Source organism: Pteropus medius, unplaced genomic scaffold (genome assembly GCF_902729225.1).
Source record: "Pteropus medius unplaced genomic scaffold, Ma_sr-lr_union100, whole genome shotgun sequence".
Taxonomy (NCBI): Eukaryota; Metazoa; Chordata; class Mammalia; order Chiroptera; family Pteropodidae; genus Pteropus; species Pteropus medius.
In genome coordinates, this window is record NW_024351073.1 from 647,971 (window position 1) to 675,890 (window position 27,920).

The 27,920-nt window shown below is 35.9% G+C and overlaps 1 protein-coding gene across 1 annotated transcript; it reads right to left on the bottom strand.

Annotated features, from left to right (window-relative positions):
• Positions 1-78: 78 nt before the first annotated feature.
• RIMOC1 (RAB7A interacting MON1-CCZ1 complex subunit 1) lies at positions 79-14,206 on the bottom strand. The gene is made up of 6 exons (XM_039842585.1): positions 13,423-14,206; positions 10,285-10,391; positions 8,328-8,471; positions 7,028-7,159; positions 6,030-6,144; positions 79-1,133 (listed from the first exon to the last, which is right to left on the bottom strand). Exons 1-6 carry the CDS (start codon positions 13,520-13,522, stop codon positions 847-849), a joined length of 885 nt encoding a protein of 294 aa, XP_039698519.1. The 5' UTR covers positions 13,523-14,206; the 3' UTR covers positions 79-846.
• Positions 14,207-27,920: the final 13,714 nt, after the last annotated feature.

Consider the following 27,920-nt stretch of genomic DNA (forward strand, 5'->3'; position numbering starts at 1 on the left):
ATCAAAGATATCAGCAAGGCATCAGACAGATCATCTCAAGATGACAATAGTTGAGGTAGGCAGACTGTAAGCAAGATAATAAGTTAGACTCTCTGACCTTTATCACTCATTCCTGCTATTAAAGACAAAAAAGAATATTAAAGTTTCAGTATATATGAAAAGATGTGCCTTAAAGACATACGAGCTAACTGGACTAATGGTGGACTAACCTAACTTGGTTTTACCTTTATCTCATTTGATAAACCATGCACATTCTTTTAAAGAAGAGAGGAAAATCATTTTTAAATTTTTATAAAATGCTTAATAGAATAAAAATTTTTAATGCCATTAGTAGTACATGATAAAATAATTCTTTCATGAAGTCTTTCATTATTTATCCTATTCTAGAAATGGAACCTGAATATTATTTTGCCAATTTTTAAATCCATAGCATATATCCAAAGCAATGAGGTGACTTGATTTTAACCTGTGACACACAGCAAAGTTCAACAGAGATTAAAAAATAATCTAAAGATAGTTAAAATGGTCAATTTTATGCTATGTATATTTTACAACAATGAAAAAAAATCTAAATAGAAAAAAAATCTTTGTAAAGCAAAATTGGGTTCCTCTTTAGTATCAATAATGGATGAGTTAGAATTACATGTCATTTTAGAAATCAAAGAATTGTTCTTTCAGACGCTTAAGAATATATAATGAAAAATCATAATGGCATTTAAAAACAAGTAACCATGCTGGACATCTTCATGTAGTGTGATATTCTTAAATTCAGTGTCAAAATGTCTTCTTTTCTGAAACTTTTCCATTTCATGGGTCTTTTTTGTTTTTGTTTGAAAAGGACTGAACTTAGTAGTTACAGTGATGTTGAAAGAAGTTTAAAATTTGTTTTGCATTTGTTGTATTCCATTCTTGTTCTTTCAGAGGTCCTTCGCACACAGATACATACTTTTTCAAAATTTTTTCTCCTACTTCTCGAAAATCCAAGGGTTCTTTGTGTGTAGTGTAGCTTGCTCCAGAAACACCAGTATCCACTCCATGATTTCCTGGCTGTTGATCTGTACAATGCTTCAATCCCCAGTAACACATTTCTCCACTGTACATCATAGCCAGCAAATGAATGTCGCTAAATATTCCTGGGAAAGTCATTTAGATTGAGAGATTAGAATTTAAAACTTTAAAAAGAAACTCTAGTTATTAAAACTCTAATAAATTTGTCATTAACCAATTTTCCTTCTCATTTAACAGTTATATTAGAAAAGCCAAATTTCACTAATACAATCTTCATTTAATTGGCATTTCTATCTCTATTTTATCTATAAAGAGGCTCATCAACATCACCCTCCCCCCCACCCCCAAATAAATAAAAGAGAGTACTGTAAAAGAATTTTTTAAAAAGATCACTTAGGTCAGTATGTTCTTAACCTTTTAGGGATTCTCTTTAAAACCTCTTGAGAATCGAATCTAATCAATGGAACCTCTCTTAGAACACAGACCCTAAATTCTGTACAATTTCAGAGCACTCAGAAGTCACCGTGAAGGCCATCATAAACACAACTTTTAATTTAGGTTATGCTCTAGGATCAGTGTTTTAGTTCCAGTCAAGTATCCTTCATCTCCTACATTTCTACAAGAGTTTACAGAAATTATCATGCATAAATATGACCCTGAGAGGCCATATAATTCTAAATTATCAAGGATGTTAAGATGCTTTATGTTCCTAGGAAAAGGAAATACATGCAGGATTTTAATCAACATTTGAAAGCATTCTTATTATAGAATAGGGCAATTATATTATTAAACCTCTGTGGCACACAAAGTATATTAATTTGGTAGAAAGACAAGCAGACCTAGAATCAAAAAAATCTGAGTATGTTATTATAAATTATATCACTAGTTAACTTCTTAAAGCTACTAAAATATAAATAAATGATTTATTCTAATGTACAGGTACTTGTATGATTAGAAAAGTTTACCTCAAATAAATGAGCATCATAATCGCAATAGCTCACCTAACATGGCTCATCGGAAATGACTATGATGGTACTAGAGACACGAAAATGGAAGAAAAATTCAACTTTCAAAAATGTTACAGTTTCTATCATCTCGAATCTATTGCAAGCTTTCTATGCTCTCAGAATTTGTTCCTATAGCTATCCTCTTCACTTCACCTCAAATTCAGCTTATAAATAGTAGCGAGAAGGAACAGGTTCAGCAGAAGAACTGACTCATTAAATTGTTAAAACAATAAAAGAAATAATCATTTTAGGGCAGAATTCATGAAAATATGATCAGCTACACTGTATTAATTATGCTTTCTATGTATAAAACATTCACTTAATAGGTACAATACATATTATACGTCATTTTTTACTTTATTCCTTTACAGTTAAAAGATCAAAAAAAGATCAGAGGTTATTCAGAATTATATTTTATATTATATTCAGCATTTCATTGAATATCCTTTTTACATGATCCTACACCCTAATTAGTCCTAAAAAGATTGGTGGAAGGGAGAAAGGAAAAAGAGGCAGAAATGGAGGGAAGTTGGAATTTTTAAGCAGGCTATAGCCTTGGGAGGAGGAGTTGAAGTATGTCTCAAAGGTAAAGGCACTTGGGAAGGGTGAGAGCATTTGTCTAAGGGAGATCTGAGATCCAATTTATGCCCAACTCCAAGTTAGCCTCATTCTTTATATTAACAAGGGGTGACTGCTGAATAAGGTACACAGATGGCCTATAGGAAGATATCACCAGGGAAAGAATGAATGGCTATATGATACACAGTGGTTCTCAAACGTTAGCCTGCATTAGAATTACCCAGAGGACATGCTAAAATGCTGAAAACTGGGCCCCCACCTCCAGAATTTCAGATTCAGTTATGGGGTTGGGTATATGAATATGCATATTTTTTCCCCCTTTTTAATTTCCACCCCTGACCTATGGATGTTGCCATTTCTCCTTAAGAACGGGATCTCTGAAGGCAGGGCGTCTCCTCCCATATGCTCACAGTGTGCACCCGAGGCCTGACGCCCCGGGGGCCTGGCACACCCAGGTTATGGTCTGTGGCTCCACCTGGGGCGCAAACCCAGGACCTTCTACGTGTAGAACAGACATGCTAACCACTACACTATAGAGTCGCCACCTGAATCTGCATTTTTAACAAAGTCCTAAGGCCTGCAGTAATACTGCTGCTGCAGCTGGTCCATCAACTACACTAAACTATTGTACTAAAAAGATGAACAATGTAAAAATCAGGCACTTTCTTTCTATTCCCCAAAGAATCACTACTCTGTAGCTACAGTCTGTGTTGCTACAAAATTTCCTTGTGATTTTCTTTTTTCTGTTAATGCCCAACATGGTTTTCAATAAAATACTTTACTCTGCACTGTGCATGTCCTTGGCAAACAAATCCGTGTAGTGGGAGATGCAGGGAGGGAGAGGGAGAAAAACTCAAGAAAGTGAGGGCAGAAAGATGACTTTCATAGGAAAAAGGTGGCCACTACACTGGCATCCCCCAGGAGCAGTGAAGTCTAAATCTGATTGCATAATTATGTGAGCTTATTTAAAAAAGAACCTGTGTGCAGGTGGCACACAGGAAGCCATATTTTTAATAAGTCACCTAGGCAACGATGCCTGTTCAGAGCTACTTCTTTTAAGGGATCTGAAGTCCAGTTTCTGGGTTAAGCAGCAGGCCAAAGGGCAGCTGGAAAGGGGTGGTTCTCGGTCGGTATAAAAAGGGCATAAACCAAGGGTGTGCAAAGCTCACCAGTATTTTGATTTAACCTATTTAACTCCAGGGTAATTCTGAAAAAGTAATTCTGAAAAGGTAATTCTGAAAAGGCTATTTTTATAAGGGTCCACAGAGGAGTGAGGCTCAGAAATGAGGTAGAGGTTCACTAAATATATTACTTAGTAATTTTTAAAGTCTGTAAATAGCGTACAGGTAATGTTCAAAAGACAATATGATTATCTTACCATGGAAAAAGAAAAAAAAATCTTACTAAATATACACGGTTTTGAGTTTTATCTAAAATTATCATTAAGATCTGGCCATGAAAATATTTTGATATCTCATTATAGAATTTTTCTCCCTAATGAGTACTGAAGATTCTTCAGAATTGTTTTATATTGGCTACCAAAAAAATGAAAAAATAATTAGATGTCTTTGACGGGGTCTTAGGAGTAATTTAGCCTATCAAAAGTAGGCTTCCTGCCTTCTAATCATTTTGAGATAAATGAATTACAGAGGAGCAAACTGCTTTAAATGAGAGCAAAAAGCTAACAGCAAAAGAGGACTAAGCACTGTGACAAAACTACTATGGAGACAATATTGCTTCCCTCCCCCCAACCCCGAAGAAAAGTAACCTTATCTGTCTCTTTTGATTCCTCTGTTGTAGAAGCAATAAAAGCTAGTGACTAGTGCAATCAAACTATGATCTACGACAAGCCACCACTATCACATGCATTTTGAAGAAAAAGTTTCAGGCCATGAGAGTATCTTACCTTATGACTAAAAATGGGATAAATAAAATTGGTGACTTATGTAACTTTCTTTAGTTCTAAATAGGCTTTAGTGCCCACCCCTGCTTTTAAATCATTCCATGTGGGTGAGTAAAGAGATTTTAGAAAGGCATTTTCAGTGCAGCTAATCAGTTCACTAATTATCTGGAATAAATAGTTCCCATAAATAAATCAAAACACTCCATGGTCAAAATGTCCTGCCTACTGAAAGAGCACTTTGTATTCACAATAAACTATTTTAGGACAAGTTATTTGCCTGAATGAACTGAAAGTAACCATTTTTGGACCCCTTTAGTCAGTTATATGTTAACAATACTTAAATTATGCTGTTTTTTCCTATGCAATGTTTTTGAACGGAAAGGAAAAGCCTACAGAAGCTAACAAAGAAAGAGGAAGATTAAAACATAACTTATAAAATTAAAATATAGAATTTTCCCTAAGAAGTTTTCTTTTCCCTGTATTTGATTTTTCCCCACCAAAATTTCAGGTGAAGTATAAAAAAAAGATTACACACATGATCATGTGCATCACTTGCCAGCTATGTGACCTTGAACAGGTCATCTGGCTTACCATGACCTCAGTTGCTCCATTTGTAAAAAGAGATGGTAAAAATAAGTGGTTCTCCCTCCTGCACCTCAATCTAAAACCCAGATGATGCTCTAAATCCAGTTCTCAACATTTGTAAATGCATAGATGTTTGTGGCAGAAACTAATAGTTGCTACCCAATATCTATTCTTCCTTTTTTTTCTTAGTAAAGAGACTTAATTTTATTTGGGATGGCAATGTATCAGGTAAAAGACTATACATTCCAGATTCCCTTGTAGCTACATGAATCCATGTGATTAAATTCCGGCCAGTGAAATGTAGGTGGAACTACTGTACGTATTATAAGAAACTTCTGAGAAGGTTGCTCCAAAGGAGCAAACTTGGGTGAAAGAAACATTTTTTGCCATTCCTACAGACTGAAACATAGGTGAGATGTAAGGAGTTCCAGGAGCATCCTGGGATACTGAGAATGGAAGCAATATTGTCACAGGGATGCATGTTGCACAACTCTGGGAAGTACTATTCCCATGATATTCTGTATAAAGTACCTCCATCTGAAGCTGAAGGACTCTTGCTCTAAAGATGATGGAGGAAATAGGAAACTGATGATACCAGGGAGCCAACATACCAGCTCTGGACCTTTTCTATGTGAAAGAGCGGTAAAGTTCTATCTTAAAAGTTACTTCCAGCTTCTGTTACAAGCAGTGGAACCTAGCACCTGATTGGGGCTAGGTGGGGATGCAAAGTAAAGGTAACATGATACATAACTCCCAAAATTACAAAAAAGAGAGGTTAGCAGTATTTTTCTACATTACAAATGAGAAGATCTTTGAATTTTTTAAAGCTATTTGATTATTTTTGTCTACAATGTAACTTGAAATTTACTTAAGTCAGAGTGAAATATAATAAACTTAAAATTGAAAAAAACTTTAAAAACAAAAACTTCAAGAAGAGATCACATTACCTTCACTCAGTAATTTAGCTGTGTCTAGGTCCTGGAAAGAAACCCCTTCATTTACTTGGATAGGACACCGATAATTTAGCATCTGTAGCAAGTAACTGATTCCATCAACAAGGTACTAAATGAAAGTCAAAGCCAAAGAATTGAAAGTATTATATGCAGAGCTATAGAAACTTTCAACATTTACTCAAGAGAAAACAAGCTAATATATAGATATATCTAATGGCTATTACATTTCAATGGTTTAAGAACCCACCACCCCAAAACTTTTATAATATATATTATAGAGTGTAACCCTCCAAATGCTCCAATTACTAAAGGCATGACAGAAAAAAGAAAATTAACTAAGAACACGATTCAGTAATATACTTGTCGAATCAAAATGTTATCAGAGGAAGAAAAGGATAAAGGTAATAAAGATGAGTTTGACGACATATTAAAAATATATATTTACTGTAATTTAGAAGCAATATGATCAAACTTTTACATCTAAAAGTGTGACCTCTCATTTCCTGGCCCACATAAACCACAGGTACAATCAATCTACGTTAGAGTTCTTAGTGATATAATACTGCGACAGGGTCTTTAGATTTATTGATTTGGTTAGAAGAGTCAAACAATCAGAAAGCCACAATTTTCTAGGAACAGGGTCACGTCGGTTCTTTAGAAGTGATCTGCTGACAGAGGTTCACAATCAAGTTTGTTTTCTTCAGGAAAAAAAAATGCTTAAAAATTAATATAGATTATCTGATATTTAAAAAAATAAAAATCCTGAATTTAAAAAAAGCACGTAGAATTTCCCAGTGTACAAAGGGCTTTCACATGTTATCTTATTTTAATCTTCGCAATTCTAATTTGTTTAAGATTACACAGCTAGTAAGTAAAAGACCTGGAATGCAAACCCGGACCCTTTGATCCACACTCTCAATACTATACTAAAGATAGCTTTTTGAAACCTATATGTGTCAACAACCAAAAACATATGAAGAATGACTTTTTACCTCTTTAAGCAAACTAGATTTTCTCATGAGCCACTCTCTCCTTTTGGTCAGAGAATGACAATACATATAAAGTAGAGCTCCTCGACGCCAAGAGAGACATTCCAGGAGTTCGTCCCCAAGCAAATCGCAGTGCTGAAATACAACAAAGACACAGCTAAGAAGAGAAACTCGGTATTTGTAAAAGTCAAAGTTAAACTTCAAAATGCTGAGCAATTAAAAACACTCTCATTTCACAAATTTTGCCCTTCATTTAGCTATTTACACAGGAATGTCTTACTTTGAATTAAATAGAAATACAGAAATCTACTGCTGAATGAAAATTAAAATAACTGCTCCAATTTACAAAATTTTTTTAGAAAATATTATTTAAATATTTTAGTAGCAAATTCTAATAGATCTGAAATTTAAGTATTCCATAATCTGATTAAAAAGATAACTTTTCAGAAATATACATTATTTAAAACAAGATCTTACCTTTTTCTACTATTGCTAGAATAAATAAAAAGATATACAACAAAACAATTTTAATAAATCTAACTTTAACTGTGCTGTATCATTTAAAATTTGGGATTATTTGTTTCCACAGTTAGCATCCCCTCTTAAACAGAGCACAAAAGATACCTAGGAAGAGATAGGTGGCAGGCAGTTAAAAATGAGAAATTATTTGCTTGAAAGAATAGCCATGGTTAGACACAAATCTTGGAATCATCTAAATAGAGATGGCACTGAAAAGCATATGAATAGGTTGTAAAGCAAAGACAGAATGGAGACCATCAGAAGATTAAGGAGCTATCCTTGGAGTGCCTATGTTTCCAGCATGTGAGAAAGTGGAGATGCTAGGGAAAGAGAAAGGATAAGACTTCTCAGAGATGAAGAGGAGGAGGAGCATGCAATGCCTTGGAGGGACAGGTTGCTCAATGGGAAGAAAGGCAGCAAATGTCCAGGAGGATGAGACTGTAAAAAGGATGAGATATGTGGTAATTAGATTACTGGGAACCTTCAAGGAAATACAGCATCTGAAAAAGAAAAGGGAACAGAAACAACAAATATCTGTGTTTAGAAAATTATTCGGCACTGTAATTACAATGTAAGTCTATCATACAAATATTCTGAAGCATATTTAGTAAAATATAATACTTTAGTTGTAACATTGGTCTGAAATATTAAACTCTCATATATCCCTCCTTCAATCTTAATTTAAAACAGAGACAAAAACATACTTAAGAAAACAAATATACAGACTCTAAAGAACAGTACAAATAGCAAGAATTCCACCATAATTTATGAGTGTAAAACTTACTTTTGGATGCATATTATTTTCTTTAACTAAAATTTCTGGTTCTGAAAGAAAACTGATCAGCTCTTTTACTTTCTGTGAAGAGTCTTCAGGAAAATCTTCATCTACTAGCTTGTTCTCCTCAAAATATGTCATATCCAAAATAGCCTGATTACAAGAAAAAACAATTATCTTTAAATGATTTAAATTTGAATGAATAAGTCTTACAGTTTAACTTTACATGTATAGATGGTTTATTAGACATTTAAATCTTCTAGCACAGAATTTAAATTTGAAAAGTATGTAAAACGTTTAGCTATAAATATAATCTGAGATGGACTTTATGGAAATCTTCAGAGCTACTTTACTAAAATAATCAATTAATGATAATCTTCCTCCTCTCAAAAAATAAAATGGAGATATTTATGTTTTAATTAAGGTAAACTAATGATATATAATATTATGAAAAGTATTATATTCTTTGTTGTCTATACATATATACTCTGAACATTTTCCAAATGGCTGCTGTATCAAGTTAAGGTCACTATCATTAGTTTTGTAAATTGAATCGTCAAAGGATTTACCTGCTTTCCCTAATGCAGAGTCAGCATTTGCTGGATATGTATCCTGCCGCCCAATGAAGGCAGCATATTACCAACATTATGCAATTCAAACACTAAGTTCTCAACATTCTTAAATATAAGACACTCCGTTCAAGCACCTTAAAATTATCCAATCTTTTTTTTAATCTATTGGAGTAAGACCAACAATACTGTGTTCTAGTATCGGTTCTACCACTAATTACCTGGCTAATCAAAGAACAAGTCAATTTTATGTTTTTGAGAAATTAGACTGAATGACTTTCAAAGTTCCTTGCTTTGAGGATAGAATAAATTAACACATGTGAAGCACTTTAAAACATTACCAGTATACAACACTACTTAAGTGATAAGTGTTCTTGTGTGGAAGGCTTAAGGCAGAAAGAGTGTACTACAGCAAAAGGCCTGTTGATTCAGAACATAAGTAGAGTCCCAAGGGGGTCAGGGGAATGTAAATCTACATCTCTAGGTCTTTTGCCTTTTCTTGGAAAGAAATTAAAATGTTTAGAACTCTCTCATGTGAAAGAAATGAGATGAGCAGGGAGCCACTGAAAAGAAAGCCAGGCAAAGCTGTGCCAAATTACAACAGCTCTTTGGGGGTTGTGAGTTGTTAGAGGCTCATTTGACCATGATGTTTGAAGGTAGAAACCATCTTTATGTTACCTAACAGAAAGCACAGTGCCAGGCATCTAAGTGTTATAAACATGCACTTTGGAAGCTTAACCAAGTTTACTCTACTTTCTATAACCACGTCATTTTTATTATCCCTTAGTGATCAAGTAAAGGGCATATGAAGCACTCTATTAACTATAAAGTACTATACAAATGTTAGTTACTATAATGAGATTACGTTTAATTTCAACTTGCCTCAACAGTGTTTGAGAAAACTAAGAAAACAAGTCTTGTCTATACAAAGGCCTGAATTTGAAAGTAAAGTAAAAGAAAAACAGGAAAGAACAATCTTACAGACTTGCATGACAACAGCAGGGGGAATCATGTTAATAATCCTAAGGAAAAGTGAATTTCAGGGGAAAAAAAATAACTGAGGCTCTTACAGAGTCTTCTAGTCCCTTTGAATAACCTTTAAAACCTTGGAAATTTCACACATTCCTGTTTCCTTAATTATTTGTAAAGGGAAGCAATTTTGTTATCTGCAAGATTTTTCCTTGACTTTTCTTATTAGCACATCTAATAAATCTTACTTCTTTGCATACTGTCTCAAAGTTTCAAGTCTATATGCTTTATAAAGATGATTTTTTGAAAAAATTTAAACACTTTAAATAGAGAATGAACTGATTCCATCACACTTATACTTTGGAATTAACCACCTAAATAAGCAATCTGCCCCCGTAACATGTCAGAAACCACATCTGTTTCAGTACTTGTGTGTAAAGTTCTAGTAGATTTGATGGACTTGAACATTCTTTGTCTTCTCCACACAAGAGTTTCAATTTTTCTAGTGCTGCAGAGGCCCGAATTAAAAAGTGATCTGGAAAAGATAAAAACATTGACAATTATTTCACAGTTTCAGAGTGTTATTTAAACAAAAAGAATGGTATGTACATGATTAAATGAAATTATGTTACAGTATTGGAGAGGCAGCATGATGGTAATAATATCTTATGTAAAACAAAGGGTATCATAATGCCTAATCCTTATTAAGCTAATTTATCATGGAAATTTATTCTGGAAAGCTAGACTGAAAATTTTCTAGGTTCACTGTTGCCATTTCTTACATGCAGTCTGTATTTTCATATTGCTTCTTTTCTGATGTTGACATACTTGAAATGTTTAAATAAATTTAAAACTTCTACTGGACTAGTACAAATAATATACATAAATCTACAGAGAGGGCTTCCCTGAAAACTTACATTTCATAAATGTATTTTCCAAAAGAACATAACTGATTAAATCAAATGTCTTAAATCATCAGTACTCAGTAATTATACCTTTAATATAGTTGTGTTTATGTATTTATGTGTGTAAATAGCAATTATACATATACAAATTAAAATTACATAATGCATTTGCATTTTTTTAAAAAACCTAGATATAGAACAAATTACCCCTTCAAAACCTGGAAGAACTAGAACTAAATATTTTTGATATGTCCTCTCTCCCTCTACATTATTTTCTAATTTCTTCCCTTTCTTCAGCATCACATTGCCTTTGCTTCCATGGTTTTACCTTTTCTTATTAATTTTTCTTTCCTAACTACAAAGTGTCCATCAAGGTGCTATCTACCCTTCTGTAGCACCTCACGTAATCAAATTTAGATATGCCCACCATAAAGACACTAAAGTCCCTGAGTTTGCCCCTCTGTACTTCCCTCCTAAAATATATCTCCTTTCCTCCTCACTGGCCAATAGATAGAAAATGTAGCACTTGGTTCGGGCCCATCTGATCCTGCCTCAGCACTTACACAGATACATAAGCTGTTCAGTGTGGGAGGAAAAGCACCACCAGCTTAAATTATGTCTGTTGGCAATCATATGATGATGACTTTAAGTTTTCCCAAGTGAGGCCTAACTTCTATCTAGACCAGATTCTGATTGCTGTAAGGTCCATTATTCACCTGAATTAACATTTCTTTAGCACTGTCCTCCCATTTCTCCTCAACCCAGAAGTATCACCCATACAACCTAGAAAAAAATTTTTATTGTGAACTGAAATTATATGGAACATGACACTCTTTATGTGCTTCTTTAGAGACTGCATTGACACTTCTTTAATTTGCAAGATTATTTTAAATGTAAAGATCTGCACTGAATTCACTAAACCATTGCTGAAGAAGTATCTCACATGAACTCATGACTTAATTACTGAAGGTGAGGGGATAGTAGCTCGCGTTTTAAAAAATTTTTATGAGATGCAATCTTTTTTCTATAACCATTCAAAGTGACAACTGGCAAGACAATAGTGATTCTTATATAATCACTGGAAAGGGTCCAGAAAGACTTACTATATGGCAATATATGCATACCGCCAAACAGTAAACATATTGTAGTTGTACGATGAGAAATAGTGAAAAAAATTTGACCAGAAATAAAGAGAACATTCTTAGATGGAATTTCTGGCTGTTTCTGATCTAATCTGAAGAAGAGAACAACTATCAATCTCTAAAACTTAATATAAATATACAGTTGTTATATCACCAGACAATTTTAAGTGTTAAATGTTAAGAATGCCAAGTTCAATTCAAATACATGCACCATGTCCTAATTAAATTTCATAAAATAAAAAAATCATGCCAGTAATGCTAATTAATAACTCATAGTATAGACCAATATTATTTTTAGTAAATTTTCAGAACTATAAAGCCTCCAAACACGAATATATACCACGTGACTATATACCACATGACTTTTATTTCTAGCCTTCGATTTAGTCTGAAATAAATAACTCTTCCATAGGAAAATGAGAATGGCTTTAGGGTTCAGTGGTAAGTGAATAAAAAACATTCTTTGATCTCTTTAGACTGCAGTGGGGTGGAGATCAATGAATAGTTTATTTAGAGGTAGCTTTGATACACTTCCAGGTGATAGCTTCTACAGTTCATGAACTAACTATTCATGTGAATCCTGGGATTCACTTACCACAAACCAAAAAAGAAGTCGGCTTCTGGGTATTCTGTGGGTTTTGAAGAATATAATCCTAAAATATTTCGGCAAATAATTCACTAGTACTAGAGCCATTTCATCATAGACCCTATTCCATAAATTTAACAACCATTGTCACTTAAGTAAATGTCTCACTTCTATTTTCCTGTGGGTCCGATGACAATTAGTCCACGAGAATTCTGAAACAGATCTGTAGTAAAGGCTGAAAACTCGAAAAGAAATAATGTAAAATCTATAGGTAGCTGGAAAGTAATGAAAGAGAATTAAACTTAAAAGTCCGAAGTCGAGGTAATTCTAAGCCAGTTTTTCCTAAGGAAAACGCTTAGACATTTCCAAAGAAGTGTTCTAATCCTGACAGAGCCCTTGTGATGATTGAGGGGATGCACGTGAAAGAATCGTCTCAATTATACCAATGTAAAGCTCTTCTGCAGAATTGTTTACAGTTGCGTTTAGAATCCAAACTTAAGAAATTTACAACGCAGCAATAAAAAAGTGAAACTATTATACTTGCCTAGCTATCTTTACTGTACACAAAACCACCATTACTTGTATGCTATCATTCAGCTTTAACCATTTAAACTTTCATGTGTACGTTATCCGGATTTTGCCCTTTTTCCCAATCGCTACCGAGACAATTAAAGGCAAGCAGCACTGAGAAGCGGTTTTCATGGTTATGAAAAATGCGGTTTCGACGCAAATGCCTTGGCTTCAGGCAATGTGAATTCTTCGAGATGGACAAGAGACCGCGCAGCAGGGGTCAAAAGCGCAGCACCTTCAGTAGCTCCAGCGTGGGATACACACGAACCACAGGCCGCAGCCTCCAGCCCCTACGGCTGTAGAGCGCCAGCTCTGAACCACTGTCCGCCCGCCCGCCCGCCTCCCTCCGTTCCGCTGCCTCACCATCTTCGCCGGCGGCTTCGCTAAGTTGCTGTATGTGGGCCTGAGCTAGGTCCCCGAGTTCCTCCACTCGCTTCACCACACTGGAGTCTGCGGCCGCCATGGCCACAACAGGCGGGCGCGCCCCAACCACGTAGGCACGACCCAACCACGTGACCGCGCCGGGCCGCGGTCACCTGATCCCACCGCGCGGGCGGGGCGTGGGGGCGGAGCTCGCTTCGTTGATGGGTTTCAGACCCCAGCTCCGGAGGAGGGCAGACCCAGGCTTGTAAAAGTCGTTCCGGGTTATATTCTTCCTGGATTCCCTTGTTTCCCGTAATCCTGAGACTTTAGGGGCTGGTGTGATGTCAGGGCACGCCTCTCCCCCAATCGGAGCTGTCCATGCCCCACGGCGCTCCAGCGCTCACCCCCGGGTGTTGGAGGCAGGGATTGGCAGCGGCTGGCTGGTGGCGCGGGTGTTATGCAATCCTTTGCTTTTGCTTCTCTATCCTGCGCTGCAGCTGTAGTCAGTAGAGCCAACAGGAAATTCTGGAAAAAGGACCGTTGGTTTTGGTCTCGTAGTGAGGAGGTTGCCTAATTATAACCTCCAGGTCAAAAATGGAAAGCCTGACCGCCCCCTTGTAGCTCATCCAGGTCTCCGAGGTTAATTGGGCATAAGGGCGGAGAGCTCCAAACCGATGTTATGGCGCAAACGATTCTGAGACCCACGGAGCCAATTGAGATTAATTATGAGCCTTTATTAGCTGGCCGGCAACTGACTCTCTACCACGCAGGGCTAGAGGAGATCAGCCCCGAGCTTTCAGAGGAGGCAGCTGATAAAGCTTAAGACCATATCCTGGTGGTCTCCTGAACAAGCAAGCAGATTACAGAAGTGGAAGTTGGCTGTTAGCATATCTTTGCCCAGAACAACACCCTTAATTAACAAGTAAATGGATTACAGAAGTAGACATTGGCCATCTTCATATCTTATACAATACAGTTCCTAAACCACACACAAGCGAGTAGGACAACTCCTGATATCTAAAGATATTTCTTCCCTGTAGCTGACTTAGCTAGTTTGCTCACTTGAAAATTTTCCACCCTTAACACCGAGTGGGAGTTCCTAGTCTACGTGGTTGTGTTGCTTTTCTAAATGCTGCGTTTGTTGTATTTCTAATCTGCTTTAGCTAGCTCACATTTAATGCACGTTAACTGCCTCGTGTCCAATAGTACCAAAATTTTGCATTTACAAAAATGTCTATTGTTATACATCTCTAGACCCTCAAAGCGCTCATTGTGTGTAAAGTTCATCCTCTCAACTGTGGGTTTCAAAGCACTTCGTCAACCAGTCTAACTTCCACTTTGTAGTCCCTGGCTGGAAAATTACTGCTTGGATATCGCCCTTGGGAACATAGGCTATCGCCATGGGAACATAGGCCATTGCCCATGGGAACATAACATTCTAACAATAAGCTTTCTGCTTCTGTATCCCCACTTGCACAACCGACCTGTGGGTTGACAGAATGAGGAATGGGATTTAGGGCTTAAAAACCCTGTACCTCTACATTTCGGGGCTGCTTAATTTGGGGTCTTCATACCCCTGGCAGACCCAGCTGGCTGAGTAAAGAGCGTGTTTCCTATAACTCACTGATTTCTGGTGGTCCGTGTGTCTTTTGGGGGCTGGCGGCTACAACAGTTTCTCGCCTATGGTCAAAAAAATTTTTAACCAGCTGTTTTCGTTTTTCAATTTGACAATACATCTTGAGTAATCTCCATCCTATCTTATTTATTATGGAAGGTTTTTTTTATTTACTAGGAACAACCAAAAATAGGCAAACTGGGTTGTGATTTGTAAGTGATTGACCGCAATGGCTTTATAACTGACCTTTATGTAGCATCTGTTTCTTCCTCTTTCAGTTCACCCTAAACATAGGGGATAGGAATCACATATTAATTCTGTGTCTTCAATGCCTCCTATGACACATAATAAATACTCAAATGTTATTAATTGAACAAAAACTCCCTGTTATCTTGTCAATATATTACTCTCTAACCAGGAAGCTGAAGACTAGGAAAATCGCATTATATGACCAATGTGGGCTAAAGAAACAAAACTAATAAGCACTGATATCTCTAAATGCCATACCCGCTGTATATACTATAAACAAAATTTATAATTTCAATGATTCATTTAAGAACCATGAGCTTTTAGCAGGAAACATACTTGACACTGGGAATTACTGTTCAACTGATGGCTCAAATGTGTGCGTGACTTCAGAGAGTGTTGGACGGGATCTGAGGGTGTGTAGTATAGCCCCTCATTTCCAGATGAACATACTTGACAGAATGCGACTATTAACCACTCCAAACCCCAGAATACATGATTCTGTGATTTTTCCAAGATATGCCAAAGTAACCACTTATAGAAGACTTTCTCACCATAGATATAAACGTTTAACAGCTAGCCCTCACCAATGCACACTAAAGAAAGTGCTTAAAGCCAGAGAACCTCTTTCCTAGAAAATAAGAAATATGAGTAATTTTCTCCAATTTTATAGCTATTTTTACTATAGGAAACCTATACGAATAGCAAAGAATTAAAATATGCTACATTTAAAAAACTCAGAAATTAATAACTCATTATGAATCTACCAAAAAAAAATCTTCTAAAATAATCTCATTTGTACCATTTTTCTCCCACCGATATGGATAAAATCCAATTAGCTAAGAAGAAATTAATTTCTCAGAATATTTATAAAAAAGTCTTTTTAAAAATAAAATTTTCGATTGCCTCTGAATTACTAGTACTTACGACTTACACCATTCTTTTGGAAACTTCTCTTTACTGCTTTTTATTTTTTGTGTGGGTCTTATTTTCATATATAAACTCACCAGCCCCCTGTGAACAGGAATTGAGTTCAATTTTTTTGTTGTTGTTGGCACCAGTAACTTGCATACAGTAGGACCTCATTAAAGATTTACTACCCTTTTCATTTAATGACCCATTAGGCACTATGATGGGCACTGGGATTATAGCAGTAAATAAACATGATCACCACCCTCCCAGAGCCTATGATCTAGAGGGGGAAGAGAGAGACATAATCACATGAATGCATAATTTTAAAATTGTGGAAGATGCTATGAATGAAAAGGAAAGGGATATTATTTGATTTGAGATATCAGAGAAGGCATCTCTGAGGAAATGACATTAGCACCTAAAGGATAAAATTAGCCAGGTGAAGAGTATCATTCGGTGGGGTGGAGGTGAGGGAGCAATCAGATGAGAGAAACCACGTGGTAATTTGAACAGGGGAAATTTTATATAAACATTAACTATAACATGGAATTAGGGGCACAATAGACTAGCTGATCTAGAAGAATAGAGGAACAGCAAAGATAAGGAATACCCCTGGAATACTGATCCAGATTTTGTTGGAGAGCTTGTGGTTCTGAGTAGCCGAATGGCGGGGAAGTAACTCTAGTCCACATCAATGGAACTTGCTGGAACTCCTCCCTCTGGAACTTGCCAGAAACATGCCCTCCAGAGTGCTGGGGAAAGCTGCTCACGGTAAGGTATTTCACAGGAGGCACTCTGCTACAAAACTCCCCAGGGAGTGCCAGGGAAGCTGCATGTGCTGCAGGACCCTGAAGCTGCCCATGCCGCAAGAGCCTTCCAAGAAAGGAAACTACAACCAGGAAGACCTTTTGCCTCCTGTAGTGTCTTTCTAGCTCCCTTTGCTAACAAAGCTGAATACTGTGTCTGCTGACAAAAAATATATATATTTAAAGGACCCAGATATATTTTCTCAAAACAGGCAAAAAAGATAAATTTGGAGCTGAGAGGTAACCTATAACCAGCACAGTGGAGAAGAACATATCAGGCACAGTGAATAACATATGCAAAGACTGAGTTTGGGAAGAGGTTGGCAGTTTGGAGAAATGAAAGAAGGCTAAAGGTGGTTGGTATAAGGGGGAAAGTAGAGCAAGGTAAGGCTGAAGAGCACATGCCTCAGTCGCAACCATGGAAATGGACCCAAAACTCTAAAGTGATCCCCATTGGCCATGTCTGTATTCACTGACAGTGTCTTCTGGCCATGGCCAATTCATTTTTTCAATTAGGTGGTCATTAGTTCAATATTTAATGAGCACTTACTCTATGCCAGACACAGGTTATACAGCAATAAACAAGACAGACTGGCCTTTGTGGAGATAAATCCAAGGGTAGATAATAAGTAGAGCCAATGGTTAAAGTCTGACAGAAGCTGAGCCAATGAGATTCTTTGTCCTGGCAATTTGAATCATTGAAGAACAGAGAAGCACAGATACAAGACTAATCACAATAAGTGTCAGCACTCCAGAGAGATAAAATCTACCAGCTATTGCTGAGGTTCCTTGGAGAGGACCTGGTCTCTTCATTTCCGTGAGTCTTGGTTGCTAAACCTTGATATGTCATAGTCTCCTATATATTTATTCTGAAACATTAGAGTCAGTTTCTGTTGCTTGCAATCAAAAGAACACAATAGCATGGATTTATGTTAGTAAGGCCATATCAGGCAGGGCTTCTGGTGCCATCTTAAAGACTGTGGTCTTTATCTTAAGTGGAAAAGAAATGATTGATGTACATTAAGCAAGGGAGTGATACAATCAGATTGTATTTTAATGACATCACCCTGGCTGGTAACTGCTTTCTGTGAAATGGACTTGAAAAATTAAAGGCATGGTAATTAGAGGGGTACTGAATAAGCACTTAACTATATAATTTAAGCTCTAGAATAAATTCAGAAACAGAACAGAAAGACTGTTGTGTCATTTAGATTTTCTATGTCTCATTTTATCATATAAGAAACTATTTCTCCTGCTCCACTCTCCAAGGTAATTCATCATTTTGTCTATTTCGTGAGTAGCCCTGTTTTACTATTTCCTTTAGCATTTTAAATAACATCTATGTTACCTGCAAAATGTTATCTGCCAAATAAACTAATTTCAATAAGTGTGCACTATTGCTGCAATATCAGCTAATTTCCAAGTTCTGTGCTTTGCTGGGGACATGACATTTAAAGATACAGTATATTATTAGAAGTTCACTGGAATCTTACAAATCTTAATAATTCTAATACAAATTAACAGTACACATTGAAAACATTACAAATAATTGCTACTTAACTTCCAAAGATTATCTGTTAAAAGCTACACTTTGATTTGTATTACCAGTTTTTAAATCCCTAATGTGCAAAGATTTTAAACCATATCCACACAAAACATGAATTTCAACTGACAGTTCGGCTGCACTATGTTCTTAATATCCTAAAGAACTTATCTTAAGGAAAAGCTTTGTATTAGATAGAATAATTTTGGTTGCAGGTCTTGGAAAACCCAACTACAACCTAAACAATTAGGAAAAAATGTTTTGGAAAACAAACCCCATGGGTAAGACAAGCTTCAGGGCTGACTTAAATCAGCAGCCCCAGCCACATTTATCTGCAAGTCCTTTGGCTCTGCATTCTTTATGGGATGGCTTCATCCTCTGCCTGACAGTGAAAGGACTACAGCCATTCCAGAGCTCACATCTAAGGAAATTACTGTCAGAGGAAAGAGGCAGTTACTCCTTGAAGCTCTCACAGAATTATAAGGAAGAACTTCTCTGGATTCCGATAAAACATCTGTTTAATATGGGTCACATACCTCGTCTAGAACCAATTACTAACCTAGAGTTAAAGTTACTCATATACTGATCAGGTCTGTATCAGTCAGGATTCTCCAGAGAAGTAGAACCAATAGTATATGTGTATTCGATCAGTACTTGATTAGCTAGGTGAATACTATAGTCTATCCAAGTTGACACATACAAGTAACCATAACAAGTTCTATTTCTGAACTTGTGAGGAGTATGTTGAAAAAAGGTGGAAATGGAAATCTATACAAAATTAGGGTTCTGTTGAGAGGAGGAAGAGTTGATGCCAACTAGGTAAGCAAAAACATCCACTACTAATGTGGATCATAAATAAATCCTGTTCCCTCTGTTATATCTACTGGTAACCTCCAAGTTGATAACATATTTATAATGATGAACATTGCCTCATATTGAAATTGTGACCATATCAGAGAGGTGAGTTTGGAAAGTGAACTTATAGCAGGTATAATGTTTGGAGAGGCAAATACCAATTAAAAAGGGTTCCTTTCAATTAAACATTGTATCGGTAAATTAGGATTAGATTAAACAGAATTATATAGGAAAAAAACCCCAGAAGCTTAAACAAGAGCATACTTGGTATTATGGCCACGAGTATTAATGCATTTTATTTAGTGCAGAGTTTATATAAACTTGAAAATACCAAAATATGAAAGCACCCTCACACGTTACTTTTCTTTTACTCTCTTTTCTCAATCTTTCCAGATCCTGCTGCATTTTCTCTGGTTCTATCAGACTCAGCCAGTCTTGTCTGGTTAAACTGAAACTAGCTGATGAGTATCCAGTCCTAATACATGAATTCTTTCAAATTCGCTAACACCAAAACTTTCCCAACTCCTTATAGGGCCTTTTGCTCAGGCCATAAGTGTGCTATAATTTTCATACCTCTGTATAATAAGCACCAACTTTCGTGACGAAATGGTACAATCAGAGAATTTAGGAATCCCAAGAGAATAGAGTTCGAAACTCAAATTCTATGTCCTCAGAATTATTTACAATTTCTTGAATAAAATTGAGTTCCTTGTAATGTGTTGGACAACTGGCTCCAAAAGTAACTTATAAAATTTCATGTACTAACGTTTTCATCTTTTTAAAAAATTGTAAGTTTTGTTGTATTCCTATTTTTCTCCCCAGCTCTGTAGTAGTCTTAAAAACCTACAGCCTCATAATCATGGTAGCTGTGAAAACGATCAGACTAAGCCACTAGAAGGGGCAGAATGGATTTAGAGCTCCCCAAATCACCATCCCTAGAAAATTGTCATCTGATCTGTTTGGCAATTCCCTGGAAAGACCTGCCTGCAAAGCTTGTCTTTGACCCGACTCAGATTTCGCTTACTGTAAATAGCTTTTTCCCAGGAGTATCTGTTGAAAATAATCATCACTAATTGTTTTACTTTGGAACTGTGTGAGGTGGTGACAGCACCTGGGCAAACAAGAAGCTGACCAAAAAACATTAAAGGAAAAGCTGGGAATGAGATGTCCCTAGGGGACTTTGAAAAATTACAACATATTTAGAAAATCAAGGCCATGCACATTTGTAGGACTCTGACTATGCTCAGGAGAGACCTGAGAAGGCCCTAATTTCTCACCTCTGGCTGACCTCGAAGTTTTGTGTAAGCAGGAAGTGAAGACTAAGACAGAGGTGTAAATGGCATGCTGGAGCATTGAAGATGTGCTCAGCACACACAATTTTTAGGCAAAGGTTGGAAATGTATTGGTTCGAAGCATTTAAGGAAATCTCTGTCCAGTCATTATGTGAGCACCAAGCTAACCAAGCAGAGACTTCAGTGGTCACCCATGATGAAAAAATACAGTTTACAGAATTAGTACAGGAAAATCAGCAATCAGCAGTAACAACAAACCCTGAAGAATAAGACATCTGATTTCCAGAGTTATTACATTATATTATTTGGAATGTCTAGTTTCTAAAAAAAGATTGTGAGACATGCAAAGGAAAGGGAAAGTATGATTGATACAAAGGGAAAAAAAAGCAGTTCAATCTAATCTGTCCCTCAGAAAGTCCAGGCATCAGACTTATTATAATGACAAAGGCTTTAAATTAATTATTTGAAAAATGTTTAAAAAACAAAAGGAAATGGTGTCTGAAGGGCTAAAAACAAAACAAAACAAAACATAAGAATGATGTCTCACCAAATAAATAATTGCAGTAAAAATACAGAAATTCTTTTTAAAAAGAGCCAAAAAGAAATTCTGTAGTTGAAAAATACAACTTAAATGAAAAATTTACTAGAGGAACACAACAGAAAAATTAAGCCAGAAAAAAAAAGAAGCAGAAAATTTGAAAATAAGTCAAATAATATTATTCATCTAAGGAACATAATGAAAAAATAATTTAGATAATTAACAGAGCCTCGGTCATCTTGTGGTACACCATTAAGCATACCAACATAAGTATAGTAGGGTCCCAGAAGGTGAGTAGAAAGAGAAGAGACAGAAAGAATATGTGAAGAACTATAGCCAAAATAGTTTCTTAGATATGACACCAAAAAACAAAAAGAGCAACAAAAGAAAAAAAAAAGATAAATTAGACTTAATCAAAATAAAGATTAGTGCTTCAAATGAAAAGACAACTCACAGAATGTGAGAAAATATTTGTAAAACATATATCTGATAAAAAAAAAAACACCTAGTATCCAAAATATATAAGGAATTCTTACAACTAAACAATTAAAAGAAAAATAATCCAATTTTTTAAATAGGCCAAGATTTGAATAAGCATTTCTCCATAGAAGAAATGATGGTGGCCACATAAAAAGATGCTCAACAACATTACCTATTAGGGAAATACAAATCTAAACCACAATAAGATACCACTTCACACCACGACATATATCAGATAATAAAAACTGTTGGCAAAGGTGGAGGTATTGGAACTCCACTACATTGCTGGTGGGAATGTAAAATGATGCTATCACTTTGAAAAAGTTTGGCGATTCCTCCAAAAGTTAAACATGCAGTAACCGTATGACCCAGCAATTCCATTCTTAGGTAGATACCTAAGAGATATTCAAATATATATCCTTACAAAATTTTTTACACAACTGTTTGTAGCAGCAGTATTCCTAATACCCCAAAGTAGAAACAACCCAAATGTCTATCACGTGATAAACACAATATGATGTAACCACACAATGGAACTTAGCCATAAAAAAATGAAGTACTAGTTCATGCTAGAACATAAATAAATCTTAAACATTATGCTGTGTGAAAGAAGCCAGATACAAAAGACCACATAACACATTACTCCATTTTATTAAATACTCAGGATAAGTATATTTATATAGAGACATAAAGTAGATTAATGGTTGCTTAGGGTTGGGATGGATGAGAGATTAGGAGGGTAATAGCTAAAGGATGGAAGGTTTCTTTTTGAAGTGATGAAAATGTTCCAGAATTGACTGTGGTGGTGGTTGCACATGTCTGTGGATATACTAAAACCCATTAAAGTATACAGTTTAAAAGAGTGAATTACATGATATCTGAATTATATTTCATTAAAGCTACTTTAAAAACGTCTTATATTGAGCACCTAAAACTTAGTCTATAGCAATTCCTATTCATAAATTCAAAGTCTGAGGCTCTAACATAATCTTACAAAATTCCAAAAATAACAGAGAGGTCAACAGTGGAAAAGCCATGCCTAAATCTCAATTCCCTCTCCTTTAAGATTCGTTACTCTGTAACTACACTTGGAATTATCCAAGCACAGAATAGGCGTGTATTTTAAATGGATACATGGTAATTTTTTTTAAAATGGAGAGTTCCTCTTTTAAAAACTAAAATATATTGTATTCTGTACTTGATTACCTGGGAACCTAGTGGCAGCACTGAATAAAAAATAAAGCTGGAAAAGTTGGCAGGGACACATTAAAGCCTTACATTTGGCAGACTAGCAAACAGTTCAATGGACCTCAAAACTCAATCTCTGACTGCATCTCATATGTCCTTTACAGTTTTCTCATAATCTCATATCATAACAGATCTTCGATTTAGAAAAACCCATTGGTGAAATTTTCTCTCAATCTCGTTGCTTCCTTCTGGCCTCTTTCCCCTGTTTATAGCCTGGGCCACAGGACTGGTTACTTGAACAAGCAGTTTCGTATCCTTTCACTCTACAAAACCCAATCTTTAATTAATGCTCCTCTGCCCTGGCTTATATTTTATATTTTATATTTACATCCTGAGATTCAGAGATCTATTTTTTTTTAATGAATTTACAACAAATTGTCCTAATCCCAAATTAGGGACTAGTTCATCTTTTTCTACTGATTAAAAAGACCATTTTTGTCATTATTAAATTCAATGCCTATATATTGCAGATTTTTAATTCTATTTTAATCCATTAGTTTATATAACCCCATGCTAACTCTATGTTGTTTATTTAGGAGCTAATTATATTTATTGAGGAGTGTTAATTCTTCATATTTCTTTTACATTCTTATGTACCAACTGCCTTTAAAGCTTATTTTCAGAAGTTATATTTAGTTTGCTAAGCCTGTAATGACATTGGAACTATATGGAAAATTCTAATCTTTTATTGCTAGTGTCAAAGATGAACAAAGCTGGACATTAGTTAAAGTGTTGAAAACAGATTTTATTTAGTAGCTACTGACAGTAGAAAGAACTAAGCTCTTTTCCAACTTGTACAGAGGCAACTTGGTGTTTTAATGGAAGCGTGAGGGAATAGGGAGGAGTGAGTGGAAGCTGAAGGAGAGTCAGGGAAGTGAAACATTACAAAGAGTTGTGTAAAAAATGGTTAGGCCAGTTGTGTCTGGTAGCTGGCAATTAACTAAGTTGGGATTTTATCCTCTTACTGAAACTGGGAGACAGTGGCCCCATTCTTCCTGATAAATTACATTTCAAAGAAATAGCTTTCAGGTTCTGTAGAAAGATACTTCTGAGTAATAGAAGATATACATACATCTCAAAGGGAAGGAGGAAGGATTCATAATTGTAAGTGAATGCGTTAAAAAATAGAGGTCTGGGGCCTAACCCTAGGTATTGGCTAGAACAAATGGTAAATTCTTCTGACAGTCCTGAATTTTTTTCCAGACTGAAACTCAAAAAGGGGCTGGGTCAGCCCAGAGACTCGGCCTTAGGCTACTAGAAGCCATGCTAAGAATCAGTCAGATCTCTTAGTGCACAGGTTTGGTCTACAGTTCTTTGGAGTTCATTATATGCCAAGTTCTTTGCTGTTCTCATTAGACACAAATCATCAAGTGCAAAACTAACATTCATTTTATAGGATATCTTTGGTAAGCAATTACCTACTGCTTAAGTGACACTATATTCATAGGATATGTTCACTTTTTACTATACATGCTTTCATGATTTTTGCCATACACAAGAGACATATCGGAACACAAGAATAAAAGTTATTATTTTATATGTTGCTATGTTTCAGTTAGGTGTCCTATTTTTCAATAGAGGTGATGCCAATGCATTATATTCTAGAAGAATTTAAATAAAATCTCTCAAGGAGAGCATGACAATTTACAGTATAATAACTTTGACACATTGTCTACAATCACTTGATAGAAAGATATATATATTTAACATAATACATATAATATATGTGTATATATATATACACAAAATATATATATATATACTATATATATATATATTTGTATATATATATATACACAAATATATATATATATATATATACAGTTGGTGGAGTATTCCTTCAGGTTGATAATGAGGAAATGTGAAGACCTGTTTTCCAAATGTCGTTTGACTGGTTTAATTAGTAACAGGAGTTTTTAACTAGGTCATTTGCATCAATAAAAAAAAAGCAAGCATGCTTTATTTCATATATACATATATATACACACACATATATATATACATATACATATATATATGTGTATATATATATGTATATGTATATATATATGTGTGTGTATATATTTCATATATACATATATATACACACACATATATATACATATACATATATATGTGTATATATATATATGTATATGTATATATATATGTGTGTGTATATATATGTATATATGAAATAAAGCATGCTTGCTTTTTTTGTATATATATGTATACATATATATACACACACACATATATATACATATACATATACATATATATGTGTGTGTGTGTGTGTGTGTGTATATATATATATATATATATATATATATATATACACAAAATAAAGTTTCCTAATTGTCTGGAATCAGACCTTTTGTTTAAAAGCTTTAAATTCAATTCTCCCAGTTTTTAAGAATGTAAAAGTTAAGCTCTACAAGATCACGCAAAGTTTCCAGAATATGATACACTTACCACAAATTGCCCTTCAATGTAAGGAGGATCTATTCTTACTAGTTCAGAAAAATTCAGATATTTTAAAAATGTTTTTACACTGATCGAAATTGAAATGACGTTGTGGAACCAGAAGGGAAATCTGTACAGAGAACTTTTCTGTCATTTTTTTCAAGTTAAAGATACCCATATTTTACTTAAAAAGTACAAAATAAAGTTCTAGAGTCATTGAAAAATAGTATAGTATGTTTTGAGGCTGATTAGTACAGAATAATGAGGCTGCTTTTTTCCCCACGAGATTCAGAGTCACACAAAGTACAAGACTTAAAATGTCTTTCCTCAGCCAGGATCAGCATTGTATTAGGAAAGGAGGCATCTGAAAAATCAAAGGAAAAGGCTTACAGAAATGACCAATTCAGCTGGTGAAAGTCCATTCCTGACTGCCCTCTCCCCTCCTCCAGGACTCTCCAGCTAACATGTTTTCCCATAGCTACATCCCCCATCTCAGGGACTCTCCAACTCCTATCTATTGATTCATAGCTTGCTATCTCTGTAGCCGTGTAGGAATAACAAGACTGTGTAAAACTGCTTGTTATGTTACAATCAGGGCTCAGCCTTTGGATAAGAATCCACTGACCCGGTGCCAGCATCAATAAGTGCTACTTTCTGCTTATAGCCTCAGTGTCCTGTCTCTCCAAGAATCCTATAAGTGTTGATAACGTCAAGGTCGCAGGTTCTACAAGGCAAAATGACCTGTAAATAAATAAGACCAGTGGTCTGGAAATTCCTCCCTCTTGCAGTCCCCACGTGAAACCTCAGACAGAGGAATCACACACCCCTTACATGGATACTGCAGAGGTATATAAGCTGCACTAAATCTAATCAAGGGGAGCTCATGCATGGTGTTGTTAACCCCACGCACTTTGCAAGCCAATAAATTCTCCTTCTTCTAACAAAGTTATGAGCGTGTCCTTTCCTCCGTCAAGTGTCACTTCCTGAAACAATATGACTAATGTTAGACAAAGTCGTCAATGTTGTTTTCCATTTCACCTGCCCTTCGGGAGGTCAAAAGTGGAAAAGCAGACATAATTGTTAATGTTAGCTTTTCCACATTCTTTAAGCTATACAACAGCTGTTATATGCTGTATTAGGACTGGTAATGAGACTTTAGTTCTAACGCCTGAATTTCCCCTTTCCAAAATTTTTAAATGTGTTGAAAATACAAAACATTACTAATTTCTCCTTATGTAATTAGATAGTCTAACTTGGTATTCTGTTCCCTTATTGATTTTGATTAAAATCATAATAGTTGTAGGGGGAAAAAGTTCAGTTAAAAGAATACTATGAAAGGGCAAGTGCCTTCACCCACACATTTTTTTTTTCCAATGGTGAGATTTTTTTTTTAAATTACATTTTTATTTTTCAGTTACAGTTGGCATACAATATATTAGTTTCTGGTGTACAACATAGTGGTAAAATATCTATATAACTAAAAAAGTGATCACCCCACTAAACCTAGTGCCCCTCTGACACCATCATAGTTACTACAATGTTATTGGCTATAAGCTTTATGCTCCAACACACTTTCAACTGGACCATGATTGGTCACTGCCTTAGTGTACTTGCTAAGGAAGCTAAGGTCTCATTTAATTACCTTGTTTGCTTTACTTTGGTTCAAAACTAACGGCTAAATTCCCAGGACTTGGTCAGCCCTTAAAAAGTTTATTGACTTTTCACTTGGTCCTTCCACACTATGTGCATAGATGGTCCAATCACACTTGGCTCATGTCCTCAAGGAACTGGTCAAAAGATAAGCCTTTGAGAGAATGTATGTGTCACGTCAATCCACCACTGCAACTTGAATAAACTTAGAATGATGCCTCACACATTTATTGTTTATAATGGGGCCAGAAGCTTTACAAGAATTATCTCATGTAAAGCTTATGACAGTTCTGAGTATTATAGACAATCCTCATTTGAAGGGGGCAAAAAACCCACTTAGGCTTAGGAAAGTTAGGAGACTTGTCTAAGGTCAAACAGATACACACCTGTATATTTGCATCTACTGAGTAATCTCTGGGTTTTCTGGAACTCCAGTATCAGAAAGAGCCTGAAAAATGCAGACTTGGATGATGCAGAAGAAGGGGAAGTGTGCGATCATCAGGTACCACATTCTTGACCAGAGACAGTCTTGACCAGATCTGCCTGATCGCATCTCACGGCAAATGGCTCTTGGCAGGTTCTCAGAGCAAACTATGCTAAACCAACCAGGACCAGGTGTGGGGAGAAGGGACTGAGAAATGGAAGAAATGAGAATGCTGTCCAAGCAGCGAAAAAGAAGTAGAGGGCCTCGAAAGGGTACCATATCCCTTTGTAGTCCACACGCGTGCCAGGCACTGCCTTGGAAAAGCTACGAGCTCTGCAACAGACCATCCTGAGTCTGCAGAGAGAGCTAGGCCAAAACTTACCCCTGACTTTGGGGAAAGAAAACACTGCGCTCCCTCAAAGCTAAAGGGCTGATCACAGGGCA

Excerpts from the sequence above, each read along its gene's own strand:
- RIMOC1 (XM_039842585.1), bottom strand. The coding sequence starts at position 13,522 with ATGGCGGCCGCAGACTCCAGTGTGGTGAAGCGAGTGGAGGAACTCGGG. Across the intron at positions 10,392-13,422 it reads CGAAGCCGCCGGCGAAGATG|ATCACTTTTTAATTCGGGCC; the intron begins GTGAGGCAGCGG and ends TATCTTTTCCAG. Across the intron at positions 8,472-10,284 it reads TACTAGAACTTTACACACAA|GCTATTTTGGATATGACATA; the intron begins GTACTGAAACAG and ends TCTTGTAATCAG.